Below are 12,947 nucleotides of genomic sequence, written 5' to 3' on the forward strand. Positions count from 1 at the left end.
TTCCATTGTAAAGGAAGAACAAAACCAAAATAGGGTCTTCTGTTTCTACCTTCTGCTTTTGCAAGAGATCAACTGTAACCATAAGTGATTCAAAACAAAACCATCCTATCCCTTACTTGTAAAACAACACAATACTCTCAGGATTTGGCTAGATATTATGGTGCTCTAATTTCTTTTCCATTTCCTCTCATGACCTCAGTCAGTGCCTCAGGATAGCTCCCCCATCCTTTTTTTTTTTTTTTTTTTTTAAATTGAGGGTATGGCTATTCATAAAATATGATTAAAACATACATAGTTCAAATGTTACACAAGATGCTTTTGCTGCATGTCTTTTATAAAACAATAATGGAAGATACAGAACTTTTTAATTAAAACTCTCCAGCAGCAAACTGCTATTAATGCATTTATTTATCCCCATCAATACATTAGAAAGCCTTTGCTCCTCATATATCACTGTTCAGTAGATTTGGGTAATTCACAGTAAGCCATTTATATGCATTTTACCAGTGAACTAATTTGCTAGAATCTTCACAGTTGGCAAATCCATAGAGAGAGAAGGACAGACAAAGCAATTTAAATGTTCAAACTAGTATCTGTCAAAGCACTTGCAGTATTTACTTGGATTTACTTTCAGCTTTCCAAAAGTTGCCTGATTTCCACCAAAAGGGGAGTAGGGAAAAAAGAAAGGGAGAGAATGCATTAAATACACACAAGAGATCATTCCGAAAATAGGAGTAATCCTGAACAGTAATATATTTTCAGGCTAACTGGACAGGGAAAGAAGCAAAGCTTTGGCATTTCTACAGAAGGCAACTCTGGCTTAACCAACTGATTGCAAAGCATCACAGTCCTTCATCTCAAGCACACACATGCCCATGGCACATGCCCCCTGACCACTCTTTTGCCCAACAATCATTACTTGACCTCCTCCGCCCCCATAACCAACCTGACAACTCCCTGCTAGCTTCCCCTTGCTCATCAGCCCCTTTGCATCCCCTGACCTCACGCTGCCACCATTTCTCTACTCTTATCCTTGACCACAGACAAGGTACCACTGCTATTTTGCACCACAAGTAGTTAACACATCTTTGAATGCTGTGGGAAACCTTCAGGAGATGAAGCAGGTCAGTCCAGGAAAGTCCACACTCACCTAGAATCACCCACACATATTTTGTATTGGGAAGCTGATGTCTTGCTGGAAAAGTACCGTGTGCCTGCCACTGGTGTGGGGGCTTTCTGCAGTGTTGCACAGCCCCTGCGTTATGAACCCACAGCCTCTACGCCGTGAGCATCCAGGAGCTGTGCTGGTCCAGAACCCTCCAGCTCAAACAATGTCAGGGATTGGGACCAAAATGGGAATGGAGAATGCAGGACTTGAACTGGGCAGCACCATGATAGGCACACAGTATTTTTTTCCTATTATACCATCTGCCGGTGCATGCAGCCACAGGCAGACATACGGAAAGATTAACTTACCCCAGCCAATGCAGAGATAAAGCCGAAAAATCCTCTGCTCAGAAAAGACTGAAAGCACCAGCAGCGTGTACAGGTACATGCCTTCCACCAGCAACCAGTAGTAGTTTGCAGCCACACAATACTGCATCATCACAAAGACCAAGCGGCAACTGAGTGATTCCTGTGATGGAAGAAAGCACAGCCCAAAAGAATGCAACGGGGGCTGAGAATAAAAGGATACTAACCCAAAAGACTGCTTCTCTCTCCTACTCCTGCTCCTTAAAACAATGCTTGCTAAACTAATCACATTTGAATACTGAAGGGACAGAAGCCAGTAATAGGTGCTATACACAGCAGATAGATGCTTTCAACAAAGCATCTCCTCCTTTAAAAAAATTTTAAAAATTACATGTTCTGCATTTTCCCTCAATAAACAATGGATTATAATTTGAAAAGCACAACACAAAGATGAAACGAAGAGCAAGTGAAAGGTACTGTATCAACTGCAGTCAGTGAATCTTTTCACTTCCCCAGAATCTCTATTCTGCAGCTGAGAATTTCTCTATTAAAGAGCATGTGTGAAAGCACAAAGCCCAGGTTTTTTTGGAAGGAGAGACTGACTGACAATCCAGTGCGAACATTTCCAAATCATTTGACATACGTATTACAATGCTTTCTGCTGTTGCAGATGAGAAGAAATCAACCATCATACGAGATCCACTATGTGGTACTAGCGCTTAAACCTTGGGCAGTGTCAAAAAAGGATGGGTACTAAGTACGTATCAGAAGACATACCCTTTACGACCCCAACCCTGTATTGCACCAGTAAATGCTGTACCCATGTTCTAGAATGACAAGAGCTGTATATCACATATACAGATAATGAAAATCCCTTTCTTTGAAGATTCAAGTACATTTTGTATTCCAAATGTGAAGGGGGAAAGGCACGCTTTCATCATATTCACAAATGGGCTGTATATCCGCTCCCTTTGATTAGAAGTATTTAATTAGCCTGTTCCTCCAAGGCTTTTCTAAATGCTTTCAAATTTGCATTTTAATCAGATGCTTCCCTTTTTTCCACCATCACCAGATTATAAAGATCTCCAAGAATGACCAATTAATTTGGTCATTACACAAGATGGACAGTCCTATCACAAAAGGTGCTGGCTTAGGGAAGTGAGTGCTCTCTTGTCACTGCTAGAAGAAATCAACCTGCAGCACGGGAAGAAGATATGGGCATTTGTATATGTATCAAAAATCCACCTCTTCGTGTTTCCTCTGTCTACTAAGGGCAAACCTCCCACAGGTAGAGAAACATGCCACAGCATCGACTACTTGCCTGTACTAAGCCCAGGGTGGCACAACCACAACCACACACATGGTGCTACAAGTTTCAGAGAAACTCCGTGGACTGAAGAACAGCATTTTGTACAACCCTCATTGTACAAAATGAAATTACCTGCTGTCATGCAGACACACCACAGTGATGACTCCAATATCCTGAGAACCACCGCAGTGTCTGCCCCTACCTGGAAGGAGATAAGTCCTTCCCACTGGTGCTCTTGTGTGGCTGTGCTGTACATCCACTTCACCACTGAGTCTTTAATGAAGACGGATATAGCCCGGAGGATAAAAGAGGTGAAGAGGTTCAGGTGAATATAATTCCTCGTGCAATGCAGATGTCTGTAAAAAGGAAGAACCAGTCATGATCCACTACCTATGTAAAAGCCGCAACATCACGCGTGGGACTGAGGGAGAGAACAATGAGCCCTGTTGGAAATCAGTAGGTACCTGAGGAAATCCCATAACTTGAGAATGGCTGTAGTGATTTCAAGCTGTCTTTGGGAAGAAATCACTATCAGTAAAAGACATTAAAAACTTCAGCCGTAAGCGTGAATGTTTGTGGGAAGGAAGGAGATCAGTGGGTAAGGGGAAAAAAAAAACATTTTAGAAGTTTAAAAAGTGTAAAAATAAAGTCATTTTCAGAAGACATATCTGAAAGGACTAAAAAAAAGTCAAGTTTCATATAATACTGAATCTAATCGCTTTGAATTGACCCCAATGTCACTGCACAGCTTTACCTCAAACCCACAATGAAAAAACATCCACCTGTAAATTACCGCTTTGACAACAACAGAAAAATCTCTATTCAGATTGCCTCCTGGGGGAATTGTAAATACTTTCCTTAGAATTAAAAGGAACAGAATTTTCACCTCTGCATTCAGAATGGAAAACAAAAAAAAAAAAAAAAAAAAGGAAAAAAATCCTCTTGAATTTCAGCAGCCAGCTGCAAAGACAATAAAATTGCTACTTGTCAAAAAAGAGCATGTTAAGGGATAGCAAAAGAAACTGCAGTCACGTAAATGGCATCCAACTGCAGACTGCAGCCAACGTTTTACCAGCCTTATCCACAAACAATTTTCTTCCAGCACTGCAAGGGTACACACTTTGCTTCAAAGGAAGTTACACAGATTCTTTTTTGATGCTAAAAGATACAGGCAACATATGATAAAGAGCAATTGTTCCAACAAGAGTTTCAGTGAACTTATGCTTTAAATATCTATTTTTACTGCTCTACCAATTTGGGTAGAAAAATAAGACTTGGTCTGAAAGTTACCAGCTTTGCAATGAGGGGGAAGGAGAATTATTTTTTTTCACAGGTCAAACAGAATTTTTTGCATCACTTTTAAGTCACAACTTATTTCAAAACTTACCTATGATTAATATTTCTTTTCCTTTAACTAAAAATTTATTTGCTGCTACCCTTTGGAACTGCTACACATTTAAATCTGATTGAAAATATTATGTAAATTAGCCAATTGAAGAAAATAGGTTGCAAGTAGTTATGGAGTATTTCTGCTAAAGGCCATGCAAGTTATTAAAATTGTTTCAGTCATGAAGTTATGGGCCTAATTCAGCTTCCATCACTGAAATTACAGAGTTTTCTTCCATTTCTTTCAGAGGATGCAAAATTGGGACACTAGAGATATATTGTTTCCTCTGTTGCATCATTCTAAAAAACAAATATAAAGCTTGTTCTGTAGTCTTAAGAACTTAAAAAGGCCTTCCTATTAGAAAAGTGGAGAACATCAGCATTTTGGTGTCACTGAATTAGATGTTGATCCCCATTTGTTGAGGTTGCACAGCTACTGGGGAGAGGCCATGAGGAGAGGTTCCAGTCAGAATCCAGCAACTGCAATCCATGTAGGGGTAGGTCTCATGAATTTCACAAGATCCAGGATCACGTTGTCTCCAGATAGACAATTTAGACAGGAAAGCACACAAAATGGATTGATGGCGTAGTTTTAGCATGGCTTTCAGCCCCATTAACATCTCTGAAATCTCATTTTCAAACTCAGAAGCACACACTCATGTACACTCCCCCAGTTCGTGCTTCACAGTTAAAGGAAAAAGTGCTAAAGCATCTCTCCCCAAAAGTCAGGGCATCGAAATTCCCTCTCTCCTACCAGTCCTTAGTGACAAACTTGTCCCTTGTTCCCTGCCAAAAACCATGCGCATCCTTCCTTCCTTCCTTCTAAAAGTATACGGTTGCACTCTGTGACCTTTACATTTGGGCTGCTAAGATTACTCAAAAAGTGTAATTGATGGGTGAAGCAAGGAGAAAGCACTTCTCCTAGGAGACATTTGGAGACTTCAGGACCATCTGGTGTTGCACAGGTACAACACGTACAAATCTTAATCATCACGTGGCATTCAGAGAGCATGAGCACGTCTCTGCGTTTTGTAGTAATTTTAAATCTTCTTTGAGATTGCCAGCCTATGCTTCTCCACTGGAAGGAAGAGGGATAATACAATGCTAAAAGGTGTGGTACGATATTTAGGCGGCTTGCGACATCTTCGTTTTGGAAATTAGAAGCTAAAAGGCATGACTGATCTTTTTAAATTCGTAAGGGGTATAAAAAATAGGAGGGAGGAAAGGAGAGGGACTGCCTTGCTAATACAGAGTGCTAGCACCAGAGAAAACAATCATTAACTGGCACTGATAATTCTTTAGAAAGTTTCTTAAGGATCAGAGCACTGAAGGTTCCTGATCTGATTTCAAATAAGAGTACCAGCAGATGGAAAATTGTATTTTTATAGGAGGCAGCCTCATCAGCATTTAAGAGGGATGATGGGACCTGCCTAGATACAGCAGCAAGGAGAAGAACTTCACGGCAGAGGGCCTTCCTTCCCACAACAGAGCAGGGTCACATCTTTGTGTTTTCTAAACATCAGTCTCCAGTGCTCAGCATCACCAAACTGCAGGAAAGTCCAGCTGGAATCAAGACTCCTCGTATTTACAGAGGGGGGAAAAAAAAATAATAAAAAAATCTCTATCTGTTGGACTCCAAAGTTGTGTGGTTTTTTTTTCCTTCTGTTTTTTTAACCAAACCTACACAGTGTATCATTGGCATGTGCAACCAATAGTCTCTTAATTTTGATGTACTGCATACAATTTGTTGGTGCATACCTGGATGAACTCAATACGCCAGTCTGACCAGGTAACAGCAGTTTATTTCACATAAACTTTTTGAGTTCCAAAATTAAGTTCTTTTCCATATTGTAAAAGGAATAAGAATTTCTGAAAGTTCTCCAAAAAGAGAAACTGAAATATAAAAAACTGCACTGAAATATACCCTGCATGTGAGTGCTGGGAAATAGGCTAGACTAAGTTTTATGCTCTGTGTAATTCCAAGCAAGGTAAGATCAAAACTTCTGTCCTAAATGTCCTCCCACACACCAGACTAGTGCCTCATCTGCAAGGTGACACCATGAGGGAATGCTGGAATCTCTCTCTTTTTCTCTCTCTTCCAGTGGAAATTCAATTGGAAAAAAAAAAAAAAATCACAACAAAATATTTCAACTGATAAAAAGCATCTGTTCCACACATTCATACAGGTAACACTGCAAAAATTTGGGAATTTTACTTGCATTTTGAGAAGAAATGATTGTAGGAAGGAACACACAAGTGACATAAGATAGGGAAATTATAAGGTGATGGAAGAAGGGAAAAGAAATAATCAAATGTTTCTGTCAAAGTCTGATACTATCATATAGAAAAACATAACACCTTTTCTCCAGTCTTCAGGTCTTCGCCAGTTACCTGAATCCAAGAAGAATTGCGGTTGCTATTACAAGGGCAGAGAAGGAAAGAGCATATCCAATGGTGTATACGATGGACAAATTCAGGAGCTGTTCTTCTGGTGCATCCTGAGAGCATATAAAGGAGAAAAGAAGGTGGGGGGGGAAAAAAAGGGAGGGGGGAAAAGACAGAGCTCATGGGCTTCAGTTCTTTTCTCCCAGCTGCTTTTCTAACTTTTCTTAATGATAACCAGAAGTCATTCTACTTTCAAGTTTAAATGCACATATCAAATCATTCTACTTTCTGTATGCTCTAAAGAAATAAAAATTTAATCTTAATTCCCCAGCTGCTCCCAGGTGTTCGCTCAAACAGTTGAGTTTTGCAGCCAGGCTAGAAAATAGATAATGTGACATTATTTCATAATAAAGTTGGAGAGGCATGAATTACCACACAAGTAAGTCTTAAACAGATGGCAGGAGGCACAGACACAACTCAACCCTGCAGTAAAAATGGCAAAGCTGTTGTTTTCAGACCTGAACACTTAAAGCAAGTCTCTTTACTGCTGTAATGAGGGGGAGGCCTTTGGCTATGTCTATACTTCGAAATAAAACAAGCCAGGTCCCATTCGTTGACTCTGAGGCAAAGCATACCTTGCATTCATACAACTAAACTCTTTCCTGCCCCTAAATAATCTCTCCTCTGCCTCAACTATGCAACCTCCTGGTAAGGAACCATAGCCCCACACCATCTCATGGCCTTGGTGTTGCAGCGTTGCCTGGGAGGGAGCGACCCGATGCGGGCCAGAGCAGCCGGGATGCTCGCACTGTCCTGGGCTGCGGCTCACTTCAGATAAATTGCTGAAGACATGACCACTGAGACCCTTGCTTGAAAGTGCTGGCCAAAATCTTTAGGGAGAAGAGAAGTATTTGAAAAGCTACGGGCAGGTCTCAATTACAACACAGACTTATTGCTCAGCCTCTGATGTACTTTCATATGCTCTGTTCTGGTTCATTTCCAAACATGTATCTTTGTCCAAATAGACTCAGGCATTTTACTTCCCTTCTTCAAGCTGCTAATTCTGCAATTGACTCCCGAGACCTGTGCTGTACAAACGAATACATTTGTTGTACTTCAGAAATAAGTACAGCTGTTCAGATGTACATTGCACAGCTAGGAGGATTTAAGATGAACACACAGGCTGTTCCCCCGGGATTTGCCAGGTTAATGTTTTAAAGGGAATGATATGAAAGCTGTCTTATGAAGGGACAAGAAAAATCTCTTCACTATCAAAGCTCAGGCAAACTATTGACACCTGACAATTTAAAGCATCTATGCAGATCAAAACCATATGGTGTAATTAAAGTAAACAATGTTATTTTCTAAGGATTCACTCACAAATCCTTTGGATTTTGTTTTAGCAACAGTTGTAACGCAATACACAGAAAACTTATCAAAACAACTTCTTGTTCTCATATACAAGATGCATAAAACAAAGTAGGTTATTAGGGGGCTTTATATACATCGGTTGGAAAACCAAAACATGGCTGTTCACATTTCAGGGAGTGACACCATGTACGCAGGGTTTCAGAATCCAGATCAGTTCATGGAACCTTGGAGGTAGGTGCCAAATGACCAAGTGTTACCATTAGGTATCTCTCTCCTTGGCATGTCCCAGCACAGCTCTAGAAGAAACCATAATGGCAAACAAGGAAAAGTCAAACAACTTTGCGTCAAGGTAACGTGCTCTGCTGGGATACCCCAGAACACAGAAGGGACAAGGAACAAGGCTGAAAATTAAACCAAAAAGTTAGATTTAACATATTTGGAGAACTAGAAACTATCTCTTCCCATCTCCAATAGTCTGCAGCTATTTATTCTTTCTGAAGAACGAGGCACTGAGCAACGGGAACTCCAGGGGACACAGATCCTGCAGCACTTGGGAATTTAATATGCTTGACCTGTTTTGGCTAGGTGTGTACTAGTTCGCAGTACCCTGGTACAGAGAGAGTGCACTCAACTTCTGTGAGGAAAAGCATCGCCCTTGGAGGTTCACACCAGTAACGGTATCACGTGTCATGGGAACGCACACGGTGCGCTAGCTGACGCCAATGGCTGATAAAAATCCCCTGGAAACCCCTACGCTCTCCTTCATTTGGTGCCAGGTGTCTCAGCTCCCTGCAGAGTATAAAGCACTAGGGCAAGAAAATAACACCGACAAGCCTAATTCCATCACCCACCGCAAATTAAGGTAAAAAGACAAAAACCCCCGAACAAACAAAGAGCAGGGACTGCCCCCTGCCCAAAGGTGAAAAGCAAATATCCTTCAGTTCAGTTCATCTTAATCACCTTAATAGCTGCTAACAAGACAGAAAGAACAAACGGTCACTTTATGGTAATGACATGCCAATGGAAGAGAAGGCAAAGGAATGACTCTGGGTCACTCTGATCTGGGTGGCTGCAGTCGAGCCCCCTGCACCACACCGCAGCTGGGACTACCTGGTTCACTTCTCTTGGCTCTCCCGCGTACACTTAAACCTGCTCTGGTCTACCCTCTGCGTTCCTGTTGTTGAAGGGGAAAGGTCTGACATCCCTTACCATTGGGCTCACCAAAGTGAGGCACCCAGGACGAGTCGGTAAAGGTTACTTTGACAGGATAAAAACACGTGGGCATCAACGGCTGTATTTTTCCTCTCTTCTGTTTTATCTTAAACAACAATAGAAGCAAGAGACAGGACCTCTTACCTGGTCAGAGGCCTCGCACTCAGACAGGTTCCTCCAGGGCAGAGTCGAATTCTCCTTCAGCAGCCACGTCCCCTCCAAGGTGCAAAACCGGTACACGTGCCCATGCAGCACTGCCAGAAACAAAACGAGCCATGGGGTTAACAGGAGGAGAACCCACTCAAGACCCAAGGTGTGCGAAACAGCCTGAGGCTTGGTGCAACCATTCTTCCTCACCGATTGCTCTCCTGGCTGGAGGGGGAAGCCAAAGTGTCGCTGGGGGAGAGCTTCGCCCGCTCCCTGCCTGCAGCAGATGCTGCTGCTGGTCCTCGGGGCCAGGGAGTGGTTTAGGAGGATGCGGCTGCAAAGGGATCAGCCAGCACATACTCCAGGACAAGTCTGAAACAGTTGCTGCCATCTTTGTGTGGATTTTACAAAGTGCATAAACTTCAGCTCACTGAAATATCACATTTTTAAGACACACAAGTTTTGGAAAAGTTTTGGAAATTCACAGGGAAAAGACGGCATGCAAAGAGTAAACGTGCTTTTTCTTTTCTGAGATCATGCAGATCCAGAGACAAAGAAACCTCAGAACAGGTATGCTAACACAAGCCTGAAATATTACATTTTTAAGACACACAAGTTTTGGAAATGTTAAGCCTCAGCTACAAAATTCACAGGGAAAAGACGGCACGCAAAGAGTAAACGTGCTTTTTCTTTTCTGAGATCATGCAGATCCAGAGACAAAGAAACCTCAGAACAGGTATGCTAACACAAGCTCTCCAAAATGTAAATGATTATACAAACATCTGTACTACAAAATGAAGCTGTAAATCTTTGCCTAAACTACCCACGTACTCTTTTTATTCCTTCTGTCTCCGTGTTTGAATAACAAAACCAGCAATAAATAAAACGCCTGTCCAAAGCAGTTAGCAGCTTGATCTTGTAAAAGCAGGTACGATGAAATGGCTCATAATAAAATTACATCAGACTGAAGCACCAAAATAAAAAGTACAAAGGGGCAGGAGCACCCAACCACAGTGTATCAAAAGAAACCCTCTCTCTGGTGTCTGAAGTATTGAGGAAGCCTAACAACTTTCACAGCTCTACATAAGCAACCTGGAGGTGCCTCCGTATTCAAGCACAGCTACAGCAACGATCTCGGCTGCTTTGCAAACCAAGTTTCTTACTAATCACATTTCTGACCCAATAACCTGACCTATTCTATATTATGAAGCTACCCCTCAAAAAGCAGTGCTGGGTCCATCCCTCAGCCAGGGTTAGCCTCTACCGAGGCAATGTTCAGAAATAGACACTTAGAACGTTTTGAGGTATGGGAAGCCAAGTTAGGAGGATTCAGTTCATACAGGTATCAAAATACCTCTCAATCACAGCTTTTGCTCAAACCCAGCCTCGCCTGCCGCAACCTCATCCTGTTGTCAGCTCCCTCATTACTGCAAACCAGAATTTGTTAGAACTCAGCATCTCAGTTCAATGGGAAAATACTAAAACTTCTTTGAAATTATAACAACCCAATTAGGCTATTTGCATATTAGTTGACAACTGGTAATTTGCTTGAATAATTGTCAGTGGTAGACTAGCAGTAGGTACTTTAAGTGAAGAATGATGTTTTAAAAAAATAGTATAGACATTCATATCCTAATAAGCTATTTCTAATGAGTATGCTAAATGGTAACTGATAATGGTTTTGGTAGGCATAGTCTATTTGCTTTTGTAATTGGTGTCCTGAATCTATCAGTAAGAGACAGTACAAACATGATATAAAAATTAAATTATGCCTGGTGGAGGTTTTTCCTTACTATTAAGGATATCTGTTTGCATATGTTTACACAAAAACAGAAGGAGAGATTAGGTCAGCACACGCAACATATACATTCACATCCACTAACTGCTGTGAACACTTAGTCACTTGCTGTCATTATCTGTTGCCAGTGCCAACCACCTCCTTCGGTTGGGATGTTGCTACAGTGTTAAGGATCTCACATCTGATGAAGGGCAGCAAGTAGGAAAGCATTTTTTTCCCCCCTTCAGGATCAATGGACAGCAAATTGAAGTAAGCCATTCAAAATATCTATGCAAAGACAGCTCTAGGAATCAGGAATCAGTAAATATTATATAATAGAAGCCAATGAAGGTGAAATCCAAGGGGTTGAAGTCCAGAGGGTCACAGGACTCAGAAATTCAGTCTGACTGCCATAGCATGAGCTGTAACCAAAAAGTATTACAAGACAAAATTATTATGAGAAACAATCTCACAAAAAAAAAAATTCCACTATATTTCTGAAAAAAAGAAAAACTTGCTAAAGGAGAATTGACTTTAAAAACAACCAACCAAAAAACTCCCCACCAAACATTATTTCACATTCTCTGAAACTGAATTTCCCTTCCCTGCCCAGTATTTCTTACTGTCAAGGTCTAATTGGGATGAAAGCTTAGCCTCAGTGTATTTATTTTCTCTCCAAATCATCATGACACATTTTAATTTTCTTTTTATTGATAACATTTCTTTTGAAATAATAAGGAGGAAAATCTATTGTATGCTGAAGCCTGGCATATATTTGGAGAACAGAAGAGTTTACAGTAAACGAAACATGAAATTTGCGATCAGACAGAAAGACAAGATAATTCATTTAGATATGAAGAAAGACGAATGTAACCCTATTACACTGGAAAGGAGAGGTCCTGCCACATCTCGGAGTCACAAACACCCAAAGGGGACTGACGGCTCTTACAGACCTCTGGGTAGCCACAAGCCAGCTGTGTCAGGTCATCGTAGCCTCACTGCTCGCCAAAACAGTGGTGGTCAGTGCAGGACCCAGAGGCAACTAAAGACCAACGGGGCTGCCTGTAACCACCACAAAGAGGTTTAACAAGCAAAAAAAATTCATCAAATCAAAAATCCAAACAAATGAGACAGTGCACGAGAATGTGACAGCATATGCACCTGGTCTATGGAATCATTTATTAGCCAAAATACTTATGAGATAGAAAAAGTTAAAAAAGAAAACTTAGACTTTAAGGCAGCATTGAGATTCTGATTGATAGATGGAGAGATGCTAATGAAAGAGTTGAGAGACCACACAAACCACAACCTGAAGAGAATGCAGGGCTGATGTACTACAGGCAGCCAGTTACCCTCAGGAATGTGAAAACAAGTCTTGCCATTGTGGAAATAGATTATTTTCAGTTATGTGTCGAACACCACAGAACCCACACAACATCAGCAGAGGTTTACTGTAGAGGCTGTGAAGGGCTCGGTGATGGATCTACGCCACACGCGAGACCCTTCATCCCCTGCAGCTGGGCACACCCAACACACCAGCATCGTGCAGGACCTGCGAGGAAAACCCAGCTCAGGGCTGCCGACATCTTTGCACGCTGTGTGATCAGCCACAGAAGCCCACCAGAAAAGGAGGTCCAGAGCCACAGTTCCATGAGCCCTGGCCTTCACACAGCATGGCCGCTGCAGGTGCAGACCTGAAGCTTGTCATCCTGCAGCCACTCCTGGTTTCTCTGTCTCCTAGAAGCACAAGGCAAACAACCTCCATCTACTCATCCTCTGGGCAACAGGCTCCACTGCAGGCAGCCATCTCCTCCCACCCAAAGACAAGAGAAAGGCAGTTAATGACTGACAGCTCAGAAGAGATGTTACCTCAACCGAACGCTCTTC

The 12,947-nt window shown here is 41.7% G+C and overlaps 1 protein-coding gene across 1 annotated transcript in view; it reads right to left on the reverse strand.

Moving 5' to 3' along the window:
* GLP1R (glucagon-like peptide 1 receptor) overlaps positions 1 to 12,947 on the reverse strand; it is a 56,960-nt gene that overhangs the window by 22,742 nt on the left and 21,271 nt on the right. The window contains exons 3-6 of the mRNA XM_009696805.1: positions 9,281 to 9,390; positions 6,560 to 6,666; positions 2,985 to 3,138; positions 1,477 to 1,636 (exon numbers count right to left, since the gene is read on the reverse strand). Coding sequence (XP_009695107.1) covers positions 1,477 to 1,636; positions 2,985 to 3,138; positions 6,560 to 6,666; positions 9,281 to 9,390 — 531 coding nt within the window. The remainder of the gene's footprint in view (positions 1 to 1,476; positions 1,637 to 2,984; positions 3,139 to 6,559; positions 6,667 to 9,280; positions 9,391 to 12,947) is intronic.

This window comes from Cariama cristata, unplaced genomic scaffold (assembly GCF_000690535.1).
Source record: "Cariama cristata isolate BGI_N322 unplaced genomic scaffold, ASM69053v1 scaffold4273, whole genome shotgun sequence".
In the NCBI taxonomy this organism is placed as follows: domain Eukaryota; kingdom Metazoa; phylum Chordata; class Aves; order Cariamiformes; family Cariamidae; genus Cariama; species Cariama cristata.